This window comes from Nyctereutes procyonoides, unplaced genomic scaffold (assembly GCF_905146905.1).
Source record: "Nyctereutes procyonoides isolate TBG_1078 unplaced genomic scaffold, NYPRO_anot_genome, whole genome shotgun sequence".
NCBI classification, from domain to species: domain Eukaryota; kingdom Metazoa; phylum Chordata; class Mammalia; order Carnivora; family Canidae; genus Nyctereutes; species Nyctereutes procyonoides.
The window spans coordinates 4,643,090-4,655,413 of NW_026575024.1; the positions used below are offsets into that span (position 1 = coordinate 4,643,090).

The following is a 12,324-nucleotide window of genomic DNA, read 5'->3' on the forward strand; positions in this document are numbered from 1 at the left end:
CTCATGGCACAGGGCTCCCCAAATGGTGCAAAGGAGCCTCTGGTTTCCTGAGCACCTCCTGGACGCCCCCCTGAGCCCCGTGCTTCCTGGAAACCCTGACCGTGGGCCCGATGCCTCTGCGTCACACGGGAAGGAGCTGGGCATTATCCACAGCTGCTGAGTGTCAGAAACGGAATTTGAACCCAGGTCCTCTGGCTGCAAAGTCTGCGCACTTCTTGGGCCAGTAGGTATGCACAGGTAGGAGGCCCGCGCCACAGGGCGGGACGTCAGCTGGAGAAGGCAGTTAGGATTGCAGGAGGAAGGAGAAGGCTTTCGTGGAGGCCACAAGGCAAGTGGAAGGCCCGTGGCCTCAAAGGTGGAGCTGAGACCACTCAGGGAATCGAGGCGGCGGGGCCCAGCTGGGGGACAGGAGCCCAGGCAGAGGGAGCGGGCTCGCCGTGCAGGTGCTCCCGGCTCGGCCCAACCCCCGTCTCTCTCCCTCCGACAGCTGTGAGGTGCGCCCCGGACCCGAGTTCCTCACCCGCTCCTACACCTTCTACCCCAGCCGCCTCTTCCGAGCCTACCAGTTCTACTACAGGGACCCCTCCTGCCGGGAGCCCACACACTCCCTGCTCATCAAGGGCAAGGTCCGCCTGCGCCGGGCCTCCTGGGTTACCCGCGGTGCCACCGAGGCCGACTACCACCTGCACAAGGTGGGCATCGTCTTCCACAGCCGCCGCGCCCTGCTCGATGTCACCAGGAGCCTCAACCAGACCTGGGCGGGCAGGGACTGTGCCCAGCGGCTGCCCCCGGCCCGGGCCTGGCTGCCCGGCGCCCTCTACGAGCTGCTGAGCGCCCGGGCCAAGCAGGACTGCACGGAAGCCCTGGGCTTCACCATGCACGAGCTCAGCCTGGTCCGCATGCAGCGCCACCTGCAGCTGCAGCCCCGGGCCGGGCCCCGGCTAGTGGAGGAGCTGTACCTGGGGGACATCCACACCAACCACGCAGAGAGGCGGCACTACCGGCCCACGGGCTACCAGCGCCCGCTGCAGAGCGCCCTGGTGAGTCTAAAGCCCTGGGAGCGTGAGCTCTGAGCCCCAACCCAATAGGCCCCCTATGGGCTGATCCCTGCCTAGGACCCTTCCCTGCACCCCCAGGCTGGCCTACCTGCCTCAGGACATTTGCACATGCTGTTTCTGCTGCTTGAGACAGCTTTTCTCAGATCTTTACAGGGCTGGCTTTTCCCAAAGGAACCACAGTTCAGCTTGTCTGAGGTCCTTCCTGTGGGACCCACGGGGTCCCCTTCTGCCCCTGCTGGGCGTGTGGGCTTGGGCAGGCCTCTCTCAGCTCCCAGATCAGACGTTCCCTCCAATCCCCACTCTGCACATTTCCCAGCACTCAGTTTGCCCTGGGCTGCATGGTCTGTTTCCTTGCCACCTTCTCTAGAAGTAGACCCTCTGCAAGGGCAGGGCCCTGCTCTCTCCTGTGTCCCCACACGTGGCCCGGGTCTGGCAGACAGTCGGGGCCAATAAATGTTAGTGAATGAACTGGGGAGAGGTCAGCGCTCCTCCGGGGCTCCGCTGGACGGCCACGCCGCCCGTGGAAGGTGCCCCCCCAAAGCTCCACATGGACCTCGCTGCTGTCTGGAGCCGGAGACGCTGAGCGTGCCCCTTCACACTAAGGCCGGGGAAAGCCGCGCTGCTCAGGCCCTGCTCTCAAGACACCATCACCCGGGCATCTTCTGAGAAGGCAGGGTCAGGCCCCGTGGTCCGGGTGGTGTCTGGGACCCTGCATGTCTAAGGGGCTCCCCGGTGCCCCAGGGACTGCCCTCTGGGCAGGGGCTGCAGTACAAAGGGACATGTACTTCCCCCCCTCTACTCCCACATGGATTTCACCTGGGGTGCTTAACCTAGATTCTTAAATTAAGGGGTCACTAACATACCGCCCCCATTTGGGGGAGATCTGGTGGCCCTTTCCTGCCTGATGGGCACACAGGCCCAAAGAATCCGAGCTCCACTCATATGATGTATTCTTGGCACATAGTACAGAGCCTGGTCCACATGGGGCGGGGGCTCGTGACTTCTCCGGCGCAGCCTGGGAAGCCTCAGGACCCACCCCTACCCCCACCCCAACTCAGAAAAATGTTTGTAGGAGCGTCAGATAAAATACATAGAATTTAAACAGAAACCAATTCTATTAAAATAGTCACCCAGGGGACATCCAGGGATATCCTTTATTCTCCGTAATTGAGGGTAAACAAGGTCCCAGTATCTTATTAAGAGGAGACAGGCAACAAAGTCGGAGGTTCCAGAAGTTACAGGGCTTCCTTGCCTACCCTGGCAATTACAAGAAAAGTTAACTTTTATTAGTGTGGGTGTGTGGAAAGTGAAGTCAAGGTAGGGCGCAGCCAAGGAATATTTTTCAAAAGCGAGAATGAGTGGATTGGATATGTGAGTTTGGGAGCCCCTGTCGAGTGAGCCCTTAGGCAACCCTCCTGTGTCATTCAGCATGTATTGAGTGCCTACTGTGTACCCAGCACTCAAGGAACTAACCTCCCCCTCCAGAGGTGAGCAGCTGCGTGTCAAAGTACCCCAAAGAGAGGCACGAGGGATGAGCCCCATGGTACCTCCTCTCCTCTCCCGCCCCCTCCTCCCAACCCAGGATCTGGAGAGCAGAGAAGCAGCACAGGAAGTTCTCATCATCAGAAAATCAGCCTGAGTTCTTTTCGTGACCTCAAAATTATTCCCTTTTTGGCAGCCAATGTTCTAGGCTGGTCTGACGTTAATCCTACTTAAAGAGAAGAAGGCCCTGGCAGCGGGGTGATTACCGGCGCCCACCACCTCATTAGGAGGGCAAACTGCTCTGAACACGGAGAGGATGGACCCCCGGGGGCACAGAGGATGACAATTTTCATGTCTCCCCAGGCAGGGCTGTGGGGCCGCAGACTCCTGCCCTCCTGCTGCCTGCCCAGCCAGCGTGGCCAATGCAACCTGCACAGTGATTGAGAAGCAGAACAGGAATGTGCGCGTAGATGAGCAGTGCCAGATGTACAGACATTAAATTAAATATCTGCTCAGCAACTGCCCCCTCCTCGGGGGAAAAAGAGCGGAGAGAGAGAGGGAGGAAAGAGAGACAGAGAGGGAGAGAGAGAGATAATTTCAAAGAAGAAAATGCTGCAGATAAACCCCCAAGTAACGAATTAGTCGTTACCTTGTGCTCTCTGGGGCCCGGGCCTTGCCCATGACCCAAACCAGATGGCAAACACGAACATTTTTAGAAGTTAATTTAAAACCAATTTGATCCCCAAATTCATTGCCTGGATGTAGAATCCTAATCAATCAGCCAACACTCGACCGAAATCATCTAAGCCTGGTGTCACCTCTGGGGGTTAATTAGAAACTGTTATGTGCTGTTTGAGAAATAACTTTATGTAACAGGTTTGAACCAGTGAGAGTTTGGCTTCCGCACAAGTGTGAATTCTGCTGGCTGGGGCCTTGTTAACACGTGCAACCCCGAAACCTCTGCAGGATGACGCCAGGAAGGGTTTTCATCTTTCATCCCCTCCGAATGCATCAGGAAAGAAGATGCCTGGTCTCTCTCATCTCTCACCTGAGAGGCTCACTAGCTCTCAATTTGTTTCTGTTATGCAGAAAACCACTTGCCCCGAATTACCAGCCGGTATCCCAAGTGTCCTGCCTGCAGAAGATCTCTCGTTTGCAGGGGGAATCGGGGAGGACAGGCCTGGTGTTATTTTGATGTAATGCATTACGCCCTGTCAGTACACATCAGTGCGACAACAGTGGGAATGTGGGTTAAAATGCCTAAATTAGACTCTTATCAGCCAGCGTTCCAATTACCGCCACTCCAGCTAACTACCCAGCCGGCTCATTTCTTCCCATTACGCTTTTGCAGCCATTTACCAGCATTTCAAAGTGCCTTCGAGTCTGTCCTCGAGTCAAAATCTCCCAAACCAAAAATAATATAGTCTTCTGTACTATGGAAATCGAGTCAAGTTTAGGTTCATCATAGAGTACAAATAATAAGCCGAAAATGCGGCAATCTGAAAAAGAAAAAGGCAAACTGTTTCTTAATCGTCCTAGAGTTTCTTTCTAAAGGAGGACTCCCGAATGCCACTTGTTTGGCATGAAACTCACTCGGCAGCCATCTGTGGAAATCTTTTGTTTTTTTGGGAGAAAAAAAAAGCTGATTTCCCAGCCAGGCCCTCCCAAATGCCCCTCTTTCCCCCTTGCCCGTCCAGCCCGCACCCCTGGCCTGAGATGGCAAGAGCAGGGGATGTCTGCTAAGTTCCCACGTCAACCTTGCTTTGACAAGTGGTTGTTTCCAGGACATTCACCTTTCAGAACGATGCTCTGGACTAAATTCTGGCCAACAGCTCTCTTTCAAAACACAAAAGAAAAAACAAATACAGAAACAAAAAATCAAAAAACCCCAACAACCAAAAAACAAAAAACAAAAAACAAAAAAATCGCACCAGGATGTGTCTCTCTGGTTCCTGTTTGGCCTCTGATGAGCCTTTTCCCTCCAAAATGCAGACTGACTACTCCCACACACTTTGGCTTGGCATCTGTTCCCTGTTGACGTGTTTTACTGTAAGCCCAGCTCTGCGCCTCTGTGAAGCAGGGACAACTGTAAATGAGGTCAAAGAGAGAGCAAAGCAAATGCACGGCCTGGGACAACTGAGGGCCGTGGCTGTGGCTGCCACTCGAGAGGGTGGCTGGTTTCCTCTATGATAAATAACACTAGAATGAACATCTCTGGGCTACATCTCTCCTCCACTATCCACTAGTGCAGACGCTCCACAATGGGGCGCCAGGGGCACGATTATATTAACGGGCCTCATCCCCGTCGGCACACGCACTCTCCAAGGCAGTGAAGAAAAGATGCTCCCTTACCCAGGGGAGGTTCTTGAAGCTACAAGAGCCTCTCTTGTCCACCCCAAGGTGGAGACGGCACTGCTGTGAGGACAGTGAAGTTTCCAGTATGGAAGGGATGGGGAAGAGGCGCCAGAGGTTCCAGCCCGTCTCCTCCACTTCCAGGCTGGAGACCATGGCAGGCCGCCCGGCCCACCGTGTTCCAGCGTCTTCGGCCAGAACATAGGACAGTTGCCCGAGCAGGGCTGAGCATGATGCCTGGCACTTAGAAGGCTCCTAAAAGTGAGGGGTACGGGGCACGGGGAGTAACAGTGGGTCAGGAGAAAGGTGACGAATTGGAAAGGTTGCATCTCAGGACCAAGCAGGATGCGTGTGGAAAGGCCACCTGCAAGGCCCAGGGCATAAGTCGCCTCCATCTCTCCCTCATCCATCCGTCCCTGTTCAGCCAGTCAGTGTGGGGCCGCTGTGAGCCAGGCACCGCACCAGGCCCCGGGGCTGGAGTAGCCACAGGGGCCTACCGTCCAGCATAGGGGGAGGGTGGAGGGAAGAGGACATAGGAAGTGGCAGGTCTATGATCTGGAAAGTTCTCACTAAGGCCTCGCTGAGCTGAGATCAGAAGCAGCCTGCCAGGAGACATCTGGGGTGAGTTCCAGGTAGAGGGACGGCAGGTGCGGAGGCCCGGAAGGAGGAGCTTAGTGAGATCCGAAGAAAGCAAAGTGGCCGTGGGGGCGGGAGGCAGGGAGTGACCCGCGGCGGGACCCCACGACACCCCCCCCCCCGGGCTGCACCCTGACGCCTCCTCCACGGCGGGCACTGACTGTTCTGTTTGTCTTGTGCCAGCACCACGCCCGGCCCTGCCCAGTGTGCAGCCTCATCGCGCGCTCGGACGAGCACCACCCGCCCGTGCTGCCCCCCCAGGCGGCCCTGCCCCTGCGCCTGGGCGGCCGGTGGGTCAGCCCCGGGTGCGAGGTGCGCCCCGCTGTGCTGTTCCTCACCAGGCTCTTCACCTTCCACGGGCACAACCGCTCCTGGGAGGGATATTACCGCCACTTCTCAGACCCGGCCTGCCACCAGCCCACCTTCACGGTCTACGCCGCGGGCCACTACACCAGGGGCACGCCGTCCCGCAAGGTCCTCGGTGGCACCGAACTCGTGTTTCAGGTCACGCGGGCCCGAGTGACTCCCATGGACCAGGTCACCACGGCCATGCTCAACTTCTCCGAACCGAGCAGCTGCGGGGGCCCGGGGGCCTGGTCCCTGGGAACCGAGCGGGACGTCACAGCCACCAATGGGTGCCTGCCGCTGGGCATCAGGCTCCCCCATGTGGAATACGAGCTCTTCAGGATGGAGCTGGACCCCCTCGGGCAAAGCCTGCTCTTCATCGGACAGAGGCCCACGGACGGGTCAAGTCCCGACACCCCGGAGAGGCGTCCCACGTCCTACCAGGCGCCCCTGGTGCTCTGCGACAGAGTGGCCCAGGGGGTACCCGGGGCCCCGCGGCACGGGCCTCTGCAGAAGCCCCTCCGTGGTGGGGGGCCCTGGCCTCTCCCCGTCCTGCCCCTCGCGCTGGGGCTGGCCTTCCTCACGTGCCTATGAAATTGGCCTCTGACCTCTAGGCCGCCCCCGGACCCTGGTGGACTCCCCCCGGCCACAGACTCCTCCACGTGTCCGCCAGAAGGGCCTGTCTTCCCGCTGCTCTGCCGACAGTCATGCGGCCCTGCCGTTGCCCGCCGGGGCTCCCGGGGGTCTCAGCCCCTGAGCCCGTGGCACCTGCGAAGCCCGAGGCACCTGCGAAGCCCACAGCACCTGAGCCTGCGGCACCTGCAAAGCCTGCGGCACCTGGGAAGCCCGCAGCCCCTGAGCCCGCGGCACCTGCGGAGCCCGCGGCACGGCCCCCTAATTCAACTCGAGAGTTGAGCACGAACCGGGGCGCGGCAGCGTCAGGTGCTTGGCGAGGTCCCCGGGGCTGGAGGGCAGCAGCCCCTCTCCGGCCCGACCTTGGCGTTCGGGGCCGCGGGAGCGAGGCTCTCTGCGCGGGTGCTGCCGCCGCTCTGCCGAGCCTGTGGATCGTTGTTTAAAGATTATTAATTCGAATTTAGCAACACAAACTCGAACCAGAGCCATGAATTAAAGATGCTGCTCCGGGCTTTCGGTACTTGGCGGCTTTCTGGGAGAGGGCTGGTCTCTTCAGGGGCAACTCAGCTTTCTTGAGTTTTGGCTGCGGGCGTTTGTCTGCACTTGCCTCCGCGTCGGGAGTCGGGCCTCAAGCCGTCTACGCGGCGCGGCTGGAGCAGCCCTCCCGGCCCGACGAAGGAGGCCGCGCTGGGCCCAGGAGAGCGCTGCGCGGCGCCGGCTGCTGCGGGCAGGTCTTTGGAGGAGCGCGGCGTTTCCAGCCTTTGGAAAGTAATTAATACTAATGACAGCGGCGACACTAAGGTGCTCTGTAATTAGCCCCGTACAGGCATCCTCTGTTTTCAAGATTCCCTGCGCTTAACTGACAAGGAGGGAGAGAGACCTCCGAATGGGTCTTTGGGACCATCCTAGGGAGACGTCAGGGTCGCCGGGCCCCGGGCAACGTTGGCTCGCCCCGATGCTCACATGCCGGTGTCCCCTCCGCTCAGAGGGGGCTGCCATCAAGGTGGGGACAGGCTGCTCCTCTGCAGGGCCCCCGCCTGCGTTCCCGGGGCCTCGCCCGTAACACTGCGAAGTTTACTGGCATCCGGGGACTCTGGGGCTGGGATCCACCCCCCTCACCACCTCTGTCCTCCTATCTCGGGCTCTTATCACAGATCTCGAACAACAATACAACAATCGAGGCTAATAATGCTTTCAGAGGGGAGCCCTGTGTCCCCTGTTAGATTGTGTGGGGTTCCATCAGCCCGCTGAAATTGCTCTCACTTAAAAAAAAAAAAAAAAAAAACCAACCACCAAGTTAATATTCTCGGTAGGTCTCAGAGAGCAATGAGTGTTCCTGGCATATTTACCAAAGTACAAAAAATAATTAGATTATTTACGGTCTCAGGCTGCACCAGGGTGGGGGGTACAGTTGCTGGTGGGGATGAGGGTGGGTGGCGATAATGTGTCCATGGCTGAGCAAGTCTTGTATCCGAGGCTCGAGGCAACCATGACACCATTTGTCATCAAATTTGAATCTTTTAATAAAATTAAACAGCCTGAAAAATGTTCTCGCCGGTTATTAAAGTCAACCAAGGGGATTATGGTTCTAAAGAAAGGAAGTGAAGTGTCTTCCAGGGAATGTGTGAAAGAGAATAAAACCAGTGGAGGTAAACCCCGGCTGTCTGTTATGCCCCTTCGGTTCAGGCGACTGCCCTGCCCTGTTACAAACTCTCCCAGAGCTTCCAGTACACTCGGAATAAAATGCCCACTCCTCGGTCACTGATGTCTGCAAGGGCCAGCTGCACCTCCCACACCCTCGCTGCATCAGCCTTCCTTCTGTTTCTTGACCATAACAACCTGTTTCCTACCTCAGGGCCTTTGCACGTGTCACTGCTGCTACTCTTCCCCTGGATCCTCAGGAGCTTGGCCTTTTCAAGTCTCAGACCAGATGTCACCCACCTGGGGAGGCCAACTACCCGCAAACCCAAACAGCAGCCCCCCCTTCCCCTTCTGTCCTTCTATCCATCCATCCCTTCCATCCTGCTGTCTCTTCTTTATAATGCTCACTGATCACACTGTCGGAAACGACCATCCATTCACGCGTATGCTCTGCCTCTTGCACCACAACTATAAGCTCCACGGAACAAGGAAGGCCCGAGCTGGCCTCGACAGTCCCTTCCAGCAGTGCACGCGCACACTAGCACCTCAGTAAGTAGAGGTGAGTAACGCGTGTTTACGATGCCAGTCTGTCCTCAGACCGAGACCTGTGACGGGGCTGCTGGCTCATGCCAGGCACAGCATCTCTCACTGGGGGGCAGGGGACACGGGAGGTGAGAGCTGTGACTCTGCATCTTGCTCCTGAGGATGCTAAAGACTCAGAGAGGACAAAGGGCATTGCCCAAGATCACCAGCACCTGGGCCCCAGAACCCGAGGCCTGAGCATCTGTCTTGGGGTGTTTCTGGGGTCCCAGACCCCTCATAGGTAACAGTGGAATTCCTTGACTGTATTTGGGGAAAGTGACACAGAGCTGCCTTGTGGGCACAGCATGAGCCACTGCTATTTAGAGTCCCCTGGGCTGGACCCAGGTGCCCTCCTCCCAGGAGCAGTGGATGCTGACAAAGGGCCATGGCTGGAGAAAGGACCACAAGCCCTTTGCTCCTGGACTGAAAGAAGAAGGGGTCGTCCGGGGGACTGGGGGTGCCGAGGGGCTGCGTGGGAAGCCACGACACGTCTTCTGGCCCCTGACTGCCCCTTGCACCACCCTCCACGTAAAACCCAAGGTAGCTTTAATCAACAGAGGGGAAAGTAAAACCTATAGTTCTAGTTCAAAACAAAACAAAACAAAATTAATGTTCTCCATTCTATGTTCAGTCACGTTTAAAAGGGGGAAAAAAAAAAACCCCGTGCAGTTTATAATTTCATAGCGCAGGCTCCCAGGAGAGTAAATGAGGCTTTTTTTTTTTTAATAAAAAGTTTAAATTGTATACAGCTCTCAGAGGCCCATTAACTAACAGATGCTGGTTATCAAAAGAAGCTATTTCTTTGCTTTTTCTAAGCGAATGTGTTTAATCTCCCAGCGGAGCTACGGGCCTGAGAAAGAGCAGCTCCCAGTGACGCGGGCTCTGCTGCACTCAGGCCGCTCTCTGGGGACCGCGGTGACTCAGGCGTGAGCTGGGCGGGAGGGGACAGGCTGGGAGCCGCGGCCTCTGACGCAGAGGAGGGAGGGAGGCGCAGCAGGGCTGTGGGGGGGTGGGGGGCTGCTTCTTCTCCCTGGGGAGCTGGGGCTGGGCTCGGGCAAGCCCCCTCCAACCTGCTCCAACCTGCTCTTGATGGCCCTGGGAGGCTGGATGCCGGTCCTCTTCACGCGCACCCCACTACGTGGGTGCTCACCTGGGCCCCACCTGTCAGGGTCTTGTCTTTGTCCCTCCTTCTGCTTGGAATGTTCCAGCACCTGAGCCTGCACCAGTCACCATAAGGACCCTTGGCCTCACCTCCTTATTTCTTTGTCGGCCGCTGGCCTCCATGAGTCCCCTGATGGCAGGCCCTTGTCCGTCTTGTCCTCACCACGCCCGTGTGTGCAGGGCGCCTGGCACACAGTAGGAGCACAGCAAACACCAGCTGAACAAATAAACACTCTGAGTATTCATGCAGGCTTGGAACCCCGGCGGCCAGAGGACAGCCACGTACTCCAAACCTGGCTTGGAATTTTGATGTTGCTTTTTATTATTATTATTTTTTTTAATAAGATGGGCAGAGCAGACCCCAGAACTGTGAGCTTGAAGAACTCCGTTTTCTCCTGCCCAGGCTCTTCCTAGGAAGGGTATTGGGACCAACTGCAGTCCCCGAGCAGGAGGCCACATGGCATGATGTAGGCAGGACCCCCTGGGGGCCCCTTCAGGTCTCATGTGTACAGAGGTCACCGAGACAGGGAAACCCCTTAGCATCATGCAGGCACCTACGACTTCCCATCCTTAGCTGTGGAGCCCCCAGCTTCAGTTTCCTCACCAGGGAAACAGGCTGAACCACCTGGAAAGGCCATGCCTGGTAAGAGACTCAAGAAGAAGCAATGTCGAATTCTAAGGGGAATAGCTTTAAACAAAAATCTCAATGAGGATGGGTCTTCTTCCAGTGAAGTAGTATTTACTTCCTAAGGGTTATTAATTAACAACCTACTACTCTCACTCCTATATTTGGTATTTTTTTTTAACTCCTTGGGAGGAAAATAATTAACAAAAACACCTTACTTTTTGGTCATTACTGCTATTAAAATAAACTGCAGTTTATTTTTTTAAAGATTTTTATATTTTATTTATTCATGAGAGACACACAGAGAGGCAGAGACATAGGCAGAGGGAGAAGCAGGCTCCCTGCAGGGAGCCTGATGCAAGACTCGATCCCAGGACCCCGGGATCACAACCTGAGTCAAAGGCAGATGCTCAACCACTGAGCCACCAGGTGTCCCCAACTGTCAATTTATTAAGAACTACATGTCATGGACTGACTACCCAATATGGGCCAAGTGGAACACACACTTTCACATCTACTTCCTTCTGAAGCCCCCAATAAATCATGGAAAAAGAAAAAACAGGCACAAGGTCACATGGATACACAGAAAAGGAGAAGAGTCAATAAGAGATGGTAGCAAACCTCTGGAGTCTAGGGGGCTGACAGGTGACACACTGACAGCAGGTGACAGTGGAGAGAAAGGTGCTGTAAGGCTGGGTTAGTAGCAGAAGGGTCAGAGGCAAGCCCCCAAAGGCTTAGGAAGTGGTGGTCTAAGGAACCCTGGAGGTGGGAGAGCACGGGGACTGAAAACAGGACTATGTGAAAATCCTCAAAGGAGTTTTACCTCCAGATCCTCTTCCTGACCCTTGCATGAAACCAGATGGGCAATCAGGATATTTGGACTTGGAGACCATCCAGGGCAAGGTGTCATGCTAAAAATCTAGGTAGCAAATAAAACTCTACCCATGAAACAAGTGGGTTACACAGGCTTCTTCTGCTTGAGAGATAGTGGCCAGGCTTCTGCTGCCAGGAAGGAGATGGGAAGATTCCAGAGCAATGAGCCCACATTAAATCAACTACAGATGCTGACACGTGGAATTTCCCTGGGGAGGTATCTGTGAGGTCCCTACCCAGTTAGCTTGCCTGGAAACCCACCATTCAGCAAATCCCACCTACACAGATGCCACTTCCCACCAGCTCTTTAGTGCTTCAGTCATAAATACATTAAAGGACAGTCAAGGATCACCAGCCATTTAAGGAAAGCCTCCAAAACGAAAAGACAAAAAGTGACGAGTAAGAGTCCCATGTTGGGTGTAGAGATTACTTAAAAATAAATCAATACACTTAAAAAAACATTCAAAGTGATTGGTAAGAAGCAGATAATTCCTCCTTATCTGGAGGTAGGATGATAACAAAAAGAACTATATGGCCCTCGAGTGAAAACAATGCTAACCTTTTAAAGACCATCACCATTTTTCAGTTCCTCTTCTGTACAGAACAAGAACAATAAAAGAATTAGAATATCCTCAGGGAAAAGAATATTTACATCAAGCAAGAGCAGGTTGTTATAAACAAACAATAGTAATTAGAAAGAATTATTGAAAATTATGAAAATGATGGCAGACAAATCAAGAGAAAGTTAGAAATTAAAGTTGAAGAATCTCTCCAGAAATGAAATTAAAAAAAGAGGGGATCCCTGGGTGGCTCAGTGGGTTGGTGCCTGTCTTCGGCCCAGGGCGTGGTCCTGGGATCGAGTTCCACGTCGGGCTCCTTGCATGGAGCCTGCTTCTCCTTCTGCCTGTGTCTGCCTTTGTGTGTCTCTCATGAACA

General features: G+C 55.3%; 1 protein-coding gene across 1 annotated transcript in view; it reads left to right on the top strand.

Moving 5' to 3' along the window:
• The window catches only part of APCDD1L (APC down-regulated 1 like), a 51,813-nt gene extending 43,897 nt beyond the window's left edge, over positions 1 to 7,916 (top strand). The window contains exons 3-4 of the mRNA XM_055304126.1: positions 488 to 1,040; positions 5,712 to 7,916. Coding sequence (XP_055160101.1) covers positions 488 to 1,040; positions 5,712 to 6,467 — 1,309 coding nt within the window. The 3' untranslated portion in view covers positions 6,468 to 7,916. The remainder of the gene's footprint in view (positions 1 to 487; positions 1,041 to 5,711) is intronic.
• Positions 7,917 to 12,324: the final 4,408 nt, after the last annotated feature.